The 12,193-nt window shown below is 39.9% G+C and overlaps 1 protein-coding gene across 2 annotated transcripts in view; it reads left to right on the plus strand.

Annotated features, from left to right (window-relative positions):
- The first annotated feature begins 3,298 nt into the window (after positions 1-3,298).
- DDX46 (DEAD-box helicase 46) overlaps positions 3,299-12,193 on the plus strand; it is a 64,404-nt gene continuing 55,509 nt past the window's right edge. For both annotated transcript variants that reach the window (XM_030869583.2, XM_030869584.2), the window contains exons 1-4: positions 3,299-3,471; positions 5,689-5,877; positions 7,161-7,304; positions 10,650-10,746. In XM_030869583.2, the coding sequence (XP_030725443.1) occupies positions 3,455-3,471; positions 5,689-5,877; positions 7,161-7,304; positions 10,650-10,746 (447 nt within the window). In that variant the 5' untranslated portion in view covers positions 3,299-3,454. The remainder of the gene's footprint in view (positions 3,472-5,688; positions 5,878-7,160; positions 7,305-10,649; positions 10,747-12,193) is intronic.

Below are 12,193 nucleotides of genomic sequence, written 5' to 3' on the forward strand. Positions count from 1 at the left end.
TCCCTGGTGGCGCAGTGGTTGAGAGTCCGCCTGCCGATGCAGGGGATGTGGGTTTGTGCCCCGGTCCGGGAAGATCCCACATGCCGCAGAGCGGCTGGGCCCGTGAGCTATGGCCGCTGAGCCTGCGCGTCTGGAGCCTTTGCTCCGCAAAGGGAGAGGCCACAACAGTGAGAGGCCCGCGTACCGCTAAAAAATAAAAAAAAAAAAAAACTAGATTGACAAGGATGGTTGTTGAGGATCTCCCTGGTGGTCCAGTGGTTAAGACTCTGTGCTTCCACTGCAGGGGGCGTGGGTTCCGTCCCTGGTCTGGGAGGTTCCTCATGTTGTGAGGTGCAGCCAAAAAAGAAAACAACAACAAAGGATGGTCGTTGAGAGGTGACATCTTTGGCTATAGATTTTTAGTCTTTTTAGCTGTATAAACGGATGTGTGTACACACAGTTGGTGTAAAAACAGCAAGAGGGTTATGAGATTCAGAAGTAGGTTAGTTAGAATCAAAATCTGCTTTGGAAGCCAGGGCAGTTTGCTAAATAAGTGATGTATTGGAGACATAGTAGACTATAATTACTTCTTTCACCTCTGCTAATAGATAAAAGTAGTTTCTTCAAGGACATAGAAATGCTGTGAACTTACTGTAAATATGCTGTGGGCACAAAAAGCCAGTTAGAATTGTCACGTGAATATGTTCTCTTAAAAGGGAGTTAGAGGTACTTCCCTGGTGGTCCAGTGTTTAAGATTCTGCACTCTCAGTGTGGGGGGCTGGGGTTCGATCCCTGGTCAGGGAACTAGATCCTGCATGCATGCTGCAACTGAAGATCCTGCATGCTGCAACTAAAGACCTGGGGCAGCCACTAAATAAATGAATATTAAAAAAGAAAATAAAACTATTTTTTAAAAAAAGGGAGTTAGAAATGAAGTATCTTGGAAAGAGCTCTGGCCTGGGTATCAGATGCCTGGGTTCTGGTTCCAGTTTAGATTCCAAGAAGATTAGTGATCTGGGATTAAATTTGTTTCCCATGTCTCAGTATTCTCCCTTAAAATCAAGAAATTTGAGTAAGTGATTTAAAAAATCTGTTCCAGCTATATCAATTTTTGCATGGCGTCATCCAGTTCCTTGGCTTCAAATACCGTATACAGAAAGTCCCTAAGTTAGGGTGGTTTGACTTACAAGTTTTTGACTTTATGTTGGTGTCAAAGTGACACATTCGTTAGAAACCGCGCTTTGAATTTCGAATTTTGATCTCTTCCTGGGCTAGCCATCTGCAGTATGATACTCTATAGTGACGCTGGGCAGTGGCAGAGAGCTGCAGATCCCAGTCCATGATGATCCACTTAAAACTGTTCTGCTTTTCACTTTCAGTATAATATTCAATAAATTACATGAGATATTCAACATTTTATTATAAAATAGGCTTTGTGTTAGATGATTCTGCCCAACTGCAGGCTAATGTGTGTGTTCTGACACGTTTAGGCTAGGCTAGGCTAAGTTATTTTTTATTTTATTTTTTATTTTTTTTAGGCTAAGTTATGATGGGTAGGTTAGGCATATTAAAATGCATTTTCCGCTTGCAGTATTTTAAACTTAAGATGGGTTTATCAGGATGTAATCCCATCCTAAGTTGAGGAAGATCTGTATTATACATTCTATAAAGTGCTTATGACCCTTATCTCTCCAATCTCTATTTCTCCTTTGAACTCCAGACTCATATATTTCCTTTCAGCCATTATCTCCTTCTGGATATCTGGTAGGCAGAAACACTGATTTTCTCTCCTTTTCCCACCAAATCTGCTGCACCCAGGCCTTTTTCATCTCCACAACTTCACCACAATCCAGAGTAGCTCGGATCAAAACCTGGGAGTCATCTTTATTCCTCCCTTACCCTTGCAGTTCACATCCATTTTATCAATTAGTGTTTGGAAAGCTGCCTGTGGAATACATCCAGAATCTGACCACTTGTCAGTGTCTCCACACTCCTTACCTTCAGCCCTCATACAAGCAATTTACAATGGCTCTCATACCTGACCCTCATTGGTGTCCATTCTGTCATATATTGGCTCAGGCCTTCCTTACTCGGCATGGTCTGCCCTGCAGCCACAGGTGGGCAATAAATCACAGAGGAAGAGCAGAAGCCAGTCTTAGAGTCTTAAACTCGTTGGTTTCATTTTTTAAAAATTCAAATTTATCGAGGTAAGATTTACATACAATAAAACACACCAATTTAAAGCATACAGTTCAGGGAACTCACTGGCCGTCCAGTGGTTAGGACTCCACGCTTCCGCTGCAGGGCCCCCGGGTTGGGGAACTAAGATCCCGCAGGCTGTGGGGCACGGCCAAAAAAAATAACAATAAAATAAAAATAAAGCGTACAGTTCAATGAATCTTGACAAAATCCATGCAAGGACTGCCACAGTCAAAATATGGAACTTTTCTATCATCTGTATGTGTAAGAACATAAAATAGTACAGAAGCACGTAAAGTAAGTGAGAGCCTGTCCCCAACGCCTTTACAGCTTTCTGCTAAAACAACATTGCAGCGTAAGTTCCACTAGGCGAGTCGTTCTTCGCCTTGACCGGACTGTACTTCAGAATCACCTGGGAAGCTTTAAAATTCCCAGTGCACTGGAAGCACTCCAGACCAATCACATTAGAGTATCAGAATGGAACACACGCATCCGTATATGTATTTTTAAGCTCCCAAGCGCAGGCAGTGTTGAGAACCATAATCTTGTGTAACGTATTTTTAGCTCTTCGTCCTCTTCACCAAGTTAACTCCTATTCAGTCTTCAAATCATACCTCAAAGGTCACTTCCTTAGGGAACTCTTTTTCTGAACCCCTTTCCTATGGTAGAATCTCTTTTCTGTTATATTACATCTGCTTGTGTTTTTGTTAATGCCTATGTCTGCCACGCGATTGAAAGCTCGTTGGAAGGTAGAACATGCCTGACACGTAACAATATGTTTAAATGAATGCACGTAGAAATGATGAGAGTGAACGGAGATGTTTGTAGCATCGCTTAGATGTCAGTACACTTCCTGGGGCAGCTCGGGGTTGCTTATGGCGTTTCAGTGCCCTCTGTAGGAAAGACCCTCCCAGGGCTTGCATGGCGGCCGAGGCACCACCCTCTACCGCACCAAGGCGCGGGGGCTTCCGCGGCTGTGCAGGGAAAACCCGGCCGAGGCAACCGCTTTAGGCGCAGCCGGCACTGTGCGGCCTCCAGACGAGAGGGGACGCTGTGGAACGATAGCCGCTTCCGGCCCGCTTTTTCCTTCCTCCTGCCGCTGGCGCCAGCACGTCCTGTTTTCGTTGGCCGCGTTCGGATGGTGGCTACCGCTGTGGCTGCTGCAGCTTGTTAGTGCTGTTCCTCGCCCGGCGTGCTGAGGGTTGTGCGGCCTCCTACTTTGTCCGGTTCTCCTGCGCGTGATCCCGAAGGGCGCCGCTTTCCCGCGGCCTGCGGCATGGGCCGGGAGTCACGGTGAGGCGGCGCGCTGGGCGGGCGAGCGGGCGAGTCCCTTCCTCAGGCGGGATCGAGGTGGCCGCGGGGCTGGGCCTGGCCCGGTGCGACCGCACGTGCGGCCAGCGCTGCCCGCGGCTACTAGAGGGGCTGGGGGACCTCGGCTGAGGCAGTGGGTGTGCTTGGGTCGGCGGCGGGCACAGGGTTCCCTTACACGGCCATCGGCCGGTTCGAGCCCTTGGAGCGGGAACACACCTCCGGGACGTCAACTACATCCCGCCATTTCCGCGGAGCTTACCCGTATCGCCTTAGTCAATAGCGACCTTAGTTGAATTTCTCACCACTTCGCGTTTGCAACATTTCTTTGGCCCCTGTCGCTCTCTACTTTAGTTTTTTGTGCGCGTGTGGTATTTTCTTAATTGAAAGGAGCGTGTGGCCAAACATTTTTACATCGCCTTCAATACTACGTGACTAGGTTTGTTTTGGACTACAGTAAATGCTTGTTGCATGGGCATTTATTTCGCACATAGATTTAAATTTTCTTTGTTATGTGTTTTTTATCCTTTTTAAACTGAGAACTGGGAGGTTTTATTAGAACTCTGATATCTCTTCAACATTTCAGATTGTTACCTGGTTTGGGACCTTGAGATTTTTATCTTAAATGTGCGTATTTGCTTAATGTTTAGCTGTGACTGAAAGATCATTTATATCTAGGATATAAATAATAAGTAAGTAAGGTAATAGTAGTTTACTGAGGTATAATTAATATTCAGGGAAATGGTCAACGCTTAAGGGTAGAGCTCATATATGAACCGTGTAACCATCACCTGGATAAAGAGTATTTCCATAACTACAGAAAATTCGTGTAAAGGTCTTTTAAATCTCTGTGAAAGCATTGCTGTTCATCTGGCCACCCAGACCGGAAACCTGGAAGTGATATTTATTTGACTGGTTCTTCTCTCTTGCTGCCTACATCTAATTAGATACTGCACCCAGTCACCATTCCTGCTCTCCCTGACTTAATTCAGGCCCTAATCATTTATTACTCAGACTGCTACACCTGCCTCGTTACCTTCCTCTGATCTTGCGCTCCCAGTTGATTCCACACTGCAGCCAGAGTGACACTTCTGAAATTAACATAAGATTATGTCATTTCTTTGCTTTCATGTCTGTTGGTTCTTACTGCTTCCAAGATGAAGTGAGACTCTTCAGCACAGCCTTCAGGGCCCTTCCCAAGAAGGTCCTTTCTATCTCTTCGGCCTTCTCCCCCACTTCTCTGCCTTGCCTGGCTTGTGTACTAGATTCGCTGTTGCACTTGACATTTAATTAGTCATTAAAATATCTAGAGTTTGACACTTCTCAACAATTCTACATGAGACATTCTGATCCAAGTCAACGCTGTCCCTTACTTGGATGATTGCTGTAGCATTCTACCTGTTTCCCCTGCTTCTGTCCTTGCCTTTCTTTGGTTTGTTCTCCCCTCAGCAGCCAGAGTAATGCTTAAAAAATAGTAGGGGGGTTATGTCACGCCTCTGCTTAAAATCTTCCAATAGTTTCTCATCTTTTCTCAAAGTAAAAGAGAAAGTCCTTATAAGACGTTAAGGCTCTCCACATTTGGCTACCATGCTGTACCTCTGACCTCATCTCATGACACTTTCTCTCACTCATTCAACTCCAACCACATCTGGTTCCTTGCTGTTCCGTAAACACACCAATCAAGGTTCCTCTTCAGGGTCTTTGCACTTACTGTGCCTTTTGCCTGGAAAGTTTCTCCCTCACATATCTCCATGGTTCCTTCCTTTACTTCCTTCAAACCTCTGAATGGCACTTTATTAGTGAGGCCTTCTCTAATCACCTGGTGTAAAGGAGCAAACTTCCTACCTCCCACTGTCTCTCTTTTTCCTTTACTTTCATCGGTTTTTCTCCGTACCACCAAATACATATTGTATACTTATTTCTTTACTTGCCTGTCCTCTCTTCCTTTACCAGAATGCAAGCTGCTTGAGGCCCAAAGGCAGGAACTTGGTCTCTTTGGCTTACTGTCCTTCCTTCTTTTTCAGGACAGTATGCTGTAGCAGAAGAGTTCATTCTTTCCCCCTACTTCTAAAAAAGTTTACGTATAAGAAGTCCTTTCAATGTTTAATTTATCTGCTGAGATTTTTTTTAGAAAATAATAAAATAAATAAAATGTAATAGAAACTGTGTTTGCTAAGCTTAATCTTTAACTTAATAATCTAGCCACTATCGGAAGCGATCAGCATCACGGGGACGCTCTGGAAGTCGATCTAGAAGTCGCTCACCCTCAGACAAAAGAAGTAAACGTGGAGATGACAGAAGGTCTAGAAGCAGGGATAGAGATAGAAGGAGAGAGAGGTCTCGTAGCAGGGATAAAAGAAGATCTCGGTCAAGAGACAGGAAGCGTCTGAGGTAAGACATTAATCTCCACAGGACTCTTGATAAATTGGACCTTCTCAGCTAAATCAGGCTTCTTCAAAAATTTTGGACTAGAATTTAGTGGCCCCTTTGCAGGCCCTCTACTTTTACCCCAGCTTGTTTGATGAGGTACAGAAGTGATTTGCCTAGAACAAGAACTTTCAAACAGTATTTTTTTTCCCCTTTCCACTGTCATTTTCAACAGTGAAGTAAAAGCTAATGTAATATGCCATCAGGGGGGTTCTAGTCTAATCCTGTCCCAAGAAAGCTGACCCCTGTCTTCAGAGCAACTGCTAGAGCTGACAGGAGAAGGAAACAGGGCAGAGCCATCTCCATACTCTGTTTGAAACTATTTTAAAGAACTTTTTTAGATTTAACCAAAGAACATCCTAATTTTTTTAAACTTGATTAAATATTCCATGGTACCGCCCAAGCAGCCATAACTTGTAGAGGTAGAAAACAGTCTCTAAATAAAAGTAATCTTCCCCACACCAAAAAAAGATTTCTCATTAAAATGGGAAAGAAGACAAGGTTATACAGGTGCTGTGAACTGATCACAGAAAGAACTTTGACTTTATCTTTTTCAGACATTGGAAGGAGAAATTGCAAAAGTGTCATCTGGTACTTAGGGAAAATATTCACTCGTAACAATGTGGATAACACTAACTCATTCAATTTTATATTATGTGGTACCAGGAACGGTTTCATACAATTCAGTCAAGTACTTGTTAAGTGAAATTGGTCGTTAAAGATTTGGTCTTTGACTTTTTGGTGTGAAAGAATCACAAGATTTTAGAGCAAGAAGGATTTTGAGATTATTTGGGGAAGTCTCCATATTTTACAGATGAGGAAACTGAGACCCAGAGAGTTGATCTGCCCTATGTATGTCACTAATTAATAGTACCAGGGTAGAAATTCTTGTCTCCTAATTTTCATATCTGTGATCTTTCCACAGCCCCATTCTGCCCATCCTTATACTTAGGTTTCAGCTGTCTTTGAAATTTAGATTTTCTGCTATAGGTCATAAATTTCAAATAGCTCTTGTTACATATTTCCTGTTTTTCAACAAACATCGCTTTGAAATTAGTATCATTTATTTCATTGACCACTTATAAGGACTGGCTTTACTTGTTCCCTGTTTAGCTGATGTGATAGTTAATTGAAATCTGTCTTTAATAATGGTAATAATTAAGAAGCTTCTTTCAGCATGAGGCAGAACCATGGTCTGAAGTAGACGTTCCACTTGGTCATAGAATAAATGAAGTGTCCCCTTTCAGGCGTTCCAGAAGTAGAGAGAGAGATCGAAGTCGAGAGCGAAGAAGATCTCGAAGTCGAGACAGGAGACGTTCGAGGAGTAGAAGCCGGGGCCGGAGATCCCGATCCTCCAGTCCTGGCAATAAAAGCAAGAAAGCTGAGAATAGGTAGGTTGGGAACTGTCTCTCTTCCCTACAGTTTTTTAAAAAAATCTTTATAAATACTGAATTTGGCTGCTGCTGTGAGCTGTTAGCTGAATTATTTCAATAGGTTATAAAGCTTGTAATGCTTTTAGAAAATGCTAGATTCTATTAGTTTTAACACTCATAATGCATTGTTCTTTTATTTAATATCTGCTATTAATGGTCAGAAATGCATTTTATATACATCTTTGTGGGAACTATGTTTTTTCCTTTGAAATTATTTTCTTGGCATTTCCAATGTTGATTGACAAATAACTTTTTTACTCATGGTGTGTATTGCTGATTTGCTATTCATAATGGGTGAACTTTGCTTTTGTAAGTTAAATGTACCTGTTTCCTTAAGATGTCAGTACCATTCAATTTTGAGATATTATTTATGTCTATTAGACATAATACATTTACTCTTTTTGTTTCTCTTGTTAGTGGTTTGTTCTTTGCCATTATTGTTTCTAAAGTGGTGTCACGGGATGTATGGATTTGTTCTGTTTGCTCTGTTTTCTCCATATTAGTTAATGAGGATTTTTTCCATGTCATTTATTTTACTTTATAAATTTTACTTTTATTTTGTCAAGGTCAGTGTAATAATGCCCATTGGGATTATTTTAAATTTTAAAATATAAATTCAGAGAAATGAGTGAAATATAAACATGCAGCTTATTAAATAATTATAAAGCAAGATCCATGTAACTGCCACCGAAGTCAAGAAATAGAACATTTTCTGTACCCCCGGAAGCCCTCCATGTCCCTTCCCTAACCCAGCTCCCTCCTTCCTTATATAAAAACACTCCTGGGGACTTCCCTGATGGCACAGTGGTTGAGAGTCCGCCTGCCAATGCAGGGGACATGGGTTTGTGCCCTGGTCCGGGAAGATCCCACATGCCGCGGAGTGGCTGGGCCCGTGAGCCATGGCCGCTGAGCCTGCGCATCCAGAGCCTGTGCTCCGCAACGGGAGAGGCCACAGCAGTGAGAGGCCCGTGTACACACACAAAAAAAACCACTCCTGACTTTTGTGCTAGTAATTTGTGTCCTAATTGTTTCCTTATAGTTTTACCACCTGTGTGTATAACTGGAAAAAGAATAGTCTAGATTTATATGTTTTTTAACTTTACATGAATGAGTCTTGTCTTCTTTTGCGTTTTTGCTCAACATCGAGAGTTATCTGTGTTGCTCATAACAGTAGTTTATTCTTATTGCTGAACACTATTCTGTGGTATAAATATACCACTATTTATTTATCCATTCTACTGAGATGGATGTTTGGGTTTTTTTAACTTTGGGGCTATTATGAACATTTTTGTATATATATCCTAGTATACATGTGTATGAGTTTCCCTTAGGTATATATATATAGGAGTGAAGTTACATGGTCATAGAATAAACATAGCTTCATTTTAACTAAGTAATCCGAAATGCTTTCCAAGGAGTTTGTACTAATTATACTTCCAGCAGTATATGAGAATTGTATCCCTCCATACCCTTGCCAGTATTAGGTATTGTCAGTCCTTTTGATTTTTGTTTATTTGTTAGACATGTAATAGCAATATCATTATGGTTTTAATTTGCATTTCCTTGATTACTAATGAAGTTGAACACTTTTTCATATGTTTCTTGGTCATTCAGATTTCCTTTTTTCTAAAGTACATGTTTAAATGTTTTGCTTATTTTCCTATTGGGTTGTTTCTGTCGTTAAAACTTGATTTATAGGGGGGTTTGTTTTTAAATATTCTGGATAGTTGTTTTTTGTCATTTATGTGAGGGGCAGATATATTACTCTGGTTTGTCTTTTTACTCTGTAATGATACTTTTGAGGAACAAAGACTTAAGAAAGAAGAAACATTCATAAAATGAAGAAAATTAATAAGATGATTGAGGAAAACCTGACAAGGGCAGTGTGAAAAAAGATTATAGGCTATACTCAGTCTAAACATAAAGGATTAGCATGCTGCTTTTAACAATATATAAAAAAGATAATACAATCATAAACTAGTTGGATTTATTCCAGGAATGGAAGGTTGGTTTAACATTGGAAAATCAATCAGTATGATCCTCTACATTAATAAGATTCAAGGAGAAAAGTCTTGGTTATCTAAGTAGATTCAGGAAAAGCATCTTATTAACTTCAACATACATTGATGTTTAAAAGTTCTTAGCAGACATGAATAGAAAAGTATTTGATAAGCTGATTATAAAATTAGGAATGCAAAGGGCATAAACACTTTTGAAGAACAAGTTATGAGGGCTTGCACTACCAGGTATCAAGAGTTGTCATAAAGTTATAGAAATTAAGAGTGTTGCTTTATTGTCAGGATAGACAAGTAGATCACTGGAACCATATAAAGAACTCAGAATCAGATCCACGCATATAAGGTCATTTGATAAATGACAGTGGTGACATTGTAAATAGTAGGAAAAAGATTTTCCAATAAATGGTGTTAGGGACATTTGCTCTCCTTAATAAAATAGGACCGGCTACCTCATTCTGTGCGCAAAAAGCATTTCCAAACAGATTAAAAACCAAATTAGATGGCAAAGCTATAAACTTTTTAGGAGTTTGTACTAGAGAATATCTTCTTTACCTCTAGAGTATCTTCATCAAAGTTGGAAAAATTTCTAAGATGCTTTAAAAAGCACCAATCATAAAGGAGGGAAAAAGGTCAACTAATTTGATTACATTACAATTAAGGGATTTTATTCATTATTAGATGCCCTAAGTAGGGTCAAAATGCAAGCCTATTGGGATTTTTTTTTTTTTTGCGGTATGCAGGCCTCTCACTGCTGTGGCCTCTCCTGTTGCGGAGCACAGGCTCCGCACACGCAGGCTCAGCGGCCATGGCTCACGGGCCCAGCTGCTGCGCGGCATGTGGGATCTTCCTGGATCGGGGCACGAACCCGTGTCTGCTGCGTCAGCAGGCGGACTCTCAACCACTGCGCCACCAGGGAAGCCCCGCCTGTTGGGATTTTAAATATTATTACATATATCAGTTGTCTTGTAGACTATTAATGTCTTCGTGTATTTCTCCATTTGTTAAATTTTAATTTTGTTATTTAAATTTTGTAATTATTTTTATATGCTGTGTCCAGTTTTCCTTTGGTCAATTTCCAGGTATCTAATAATATTTGCAGTTAGTTTCATGGGAATAATTCTTCATTTTATTTCCAAAGTGTTTATTAATGGTATATAAAAATTCAGTTGACTCTTGGAAGTTTATTTCTTACATAAAAAGTAAAATACAAGTCTAAGTATTCTAAAATTAATGTTTCCAAAAACAAATAGATGATGTCCCTCTCTGTCTCTCTCTTTTTTGGTAGGTCTAGGTCCAAAGAGAAAACAGATAGTGGGGAAAGTTCTAAAGAGAAGAAAAAAGACAAAGATGACAAAGAGGATGAAAAAGAAAAGGATGCCGGTGTATGTTTACTAACATAAGTAATCGTATAATATCAAATTTGTTCCTGTAGTGACAAATTCTTGTTTTTTAATGCTGTGTGTTTTATTTTTAAGTAGATGATAATAGATTTGTAAAATAAACAGGTAAAATAATAGTTGTCCCATGAGAAAATTTTTCAGAAAAAAGTTGCATATCTATACAAATTATCTAATTTTATGTGCAAAATGTGATCATACTATATGCACTATTCTGTGCCTTGCTTTTTGTCACTTTTAAATTATGAATTATTTTTTCAATATGTAAGGTCTTAAGAGTAATAAATAGCAGTATACGAACTATCTAACTTAAGAAATAGAATGCCTTTCTGTTTTCATTTGTTAAATATTGGATATCTTTCTGTAGCTGCATACAGAGGTAGAGCTTGTTGTTTGTAATGCCTGCATAGTGTTTTGTTGAAAAAAAGTAGATGGATATTTAGGCTGTCTCCAGTCTGTAGTTACAAACAATGATATATTAATCCTTGTACACATGTGTTTTGTGAATATAGTATAGGGTAAATTGGTATCAGTAAAATAAATGACTTTGTCAGTGGGTATATATATATATAGCTTTCCCTTAGTATCCTAGGGGCATTGGTTATAGGACCCCTGCAGATACCAAAATCTTCAGATGTTCAAGTCCCTTATATAAAATGATGTAGTATAACTTACACATATCCTCCCCGCATACATTGTCATCTCTAGATTACTTATGATACCTAATATGGCGTAAATGCTGTGTGAATAGTTGTAAACATAATGTAAATGCTATGTGAACAGTTGCCAGCATGGGGCAAATTCAAGTTTTGATATTTGGAACTTTCTGGAATTTTTTTTCCTGAATACTTTTGATCCACAGTTTGTTGAATTCTGAGGATGTGGACTCACAGACACAGAGGGCTGGCTGTATACATTTAACATTTTGATGAATAGTATCAAATTACTCTCCAAAAAAGTTGTATAAGTTTTACGATTTTAGACATATGAAAATGTCTGTTTCTTCACATTCTTGCTAACATGGATATTTCAAAATTTAATTTTTGCCAGTGTAGTTGGTTTCTTGTTATTTTGAGTTGCATATCTTTAAATATGAGTAAATATTTTTAAGTGCTATGAACATAATGTAAACTAATAATTAAATAAGGTATTTTAAGTTTATTTACTATTTGCACTTTTCTTAGAATGCCTAGTCATATCTTTTGCCCATTTTAGAATATATTATGGCTTCACTTTTTTTTCTTTTTTCTTTTTTTTGTGGTACGCGGGCCTCTCACTGTTGTGGCCTCTCCCATTGAGGAGCACAGGCTCCAGATGCACAGGCTCAGCGGCCATGGCTCACAGGCCCAGCCACTCCATGGCATGTGGGATCTTCCCAGACCGGGGCACGAACCCATGTCCCCCGCATTGGCAGGCGGACTCTCAACCACTG

This window comes from Globicephala melas, chromosome 3, assembly GCF_963455315.2.
Source record: "Globicephala melas chromosome 3, mGloMel1.2, whole genome shotgun sequence".
NCBI lineage: Eukaryota > Metazoa > Chordata > Mammalia > Artiodactyla > Delphinidae > Globicephala > Globicephala melas.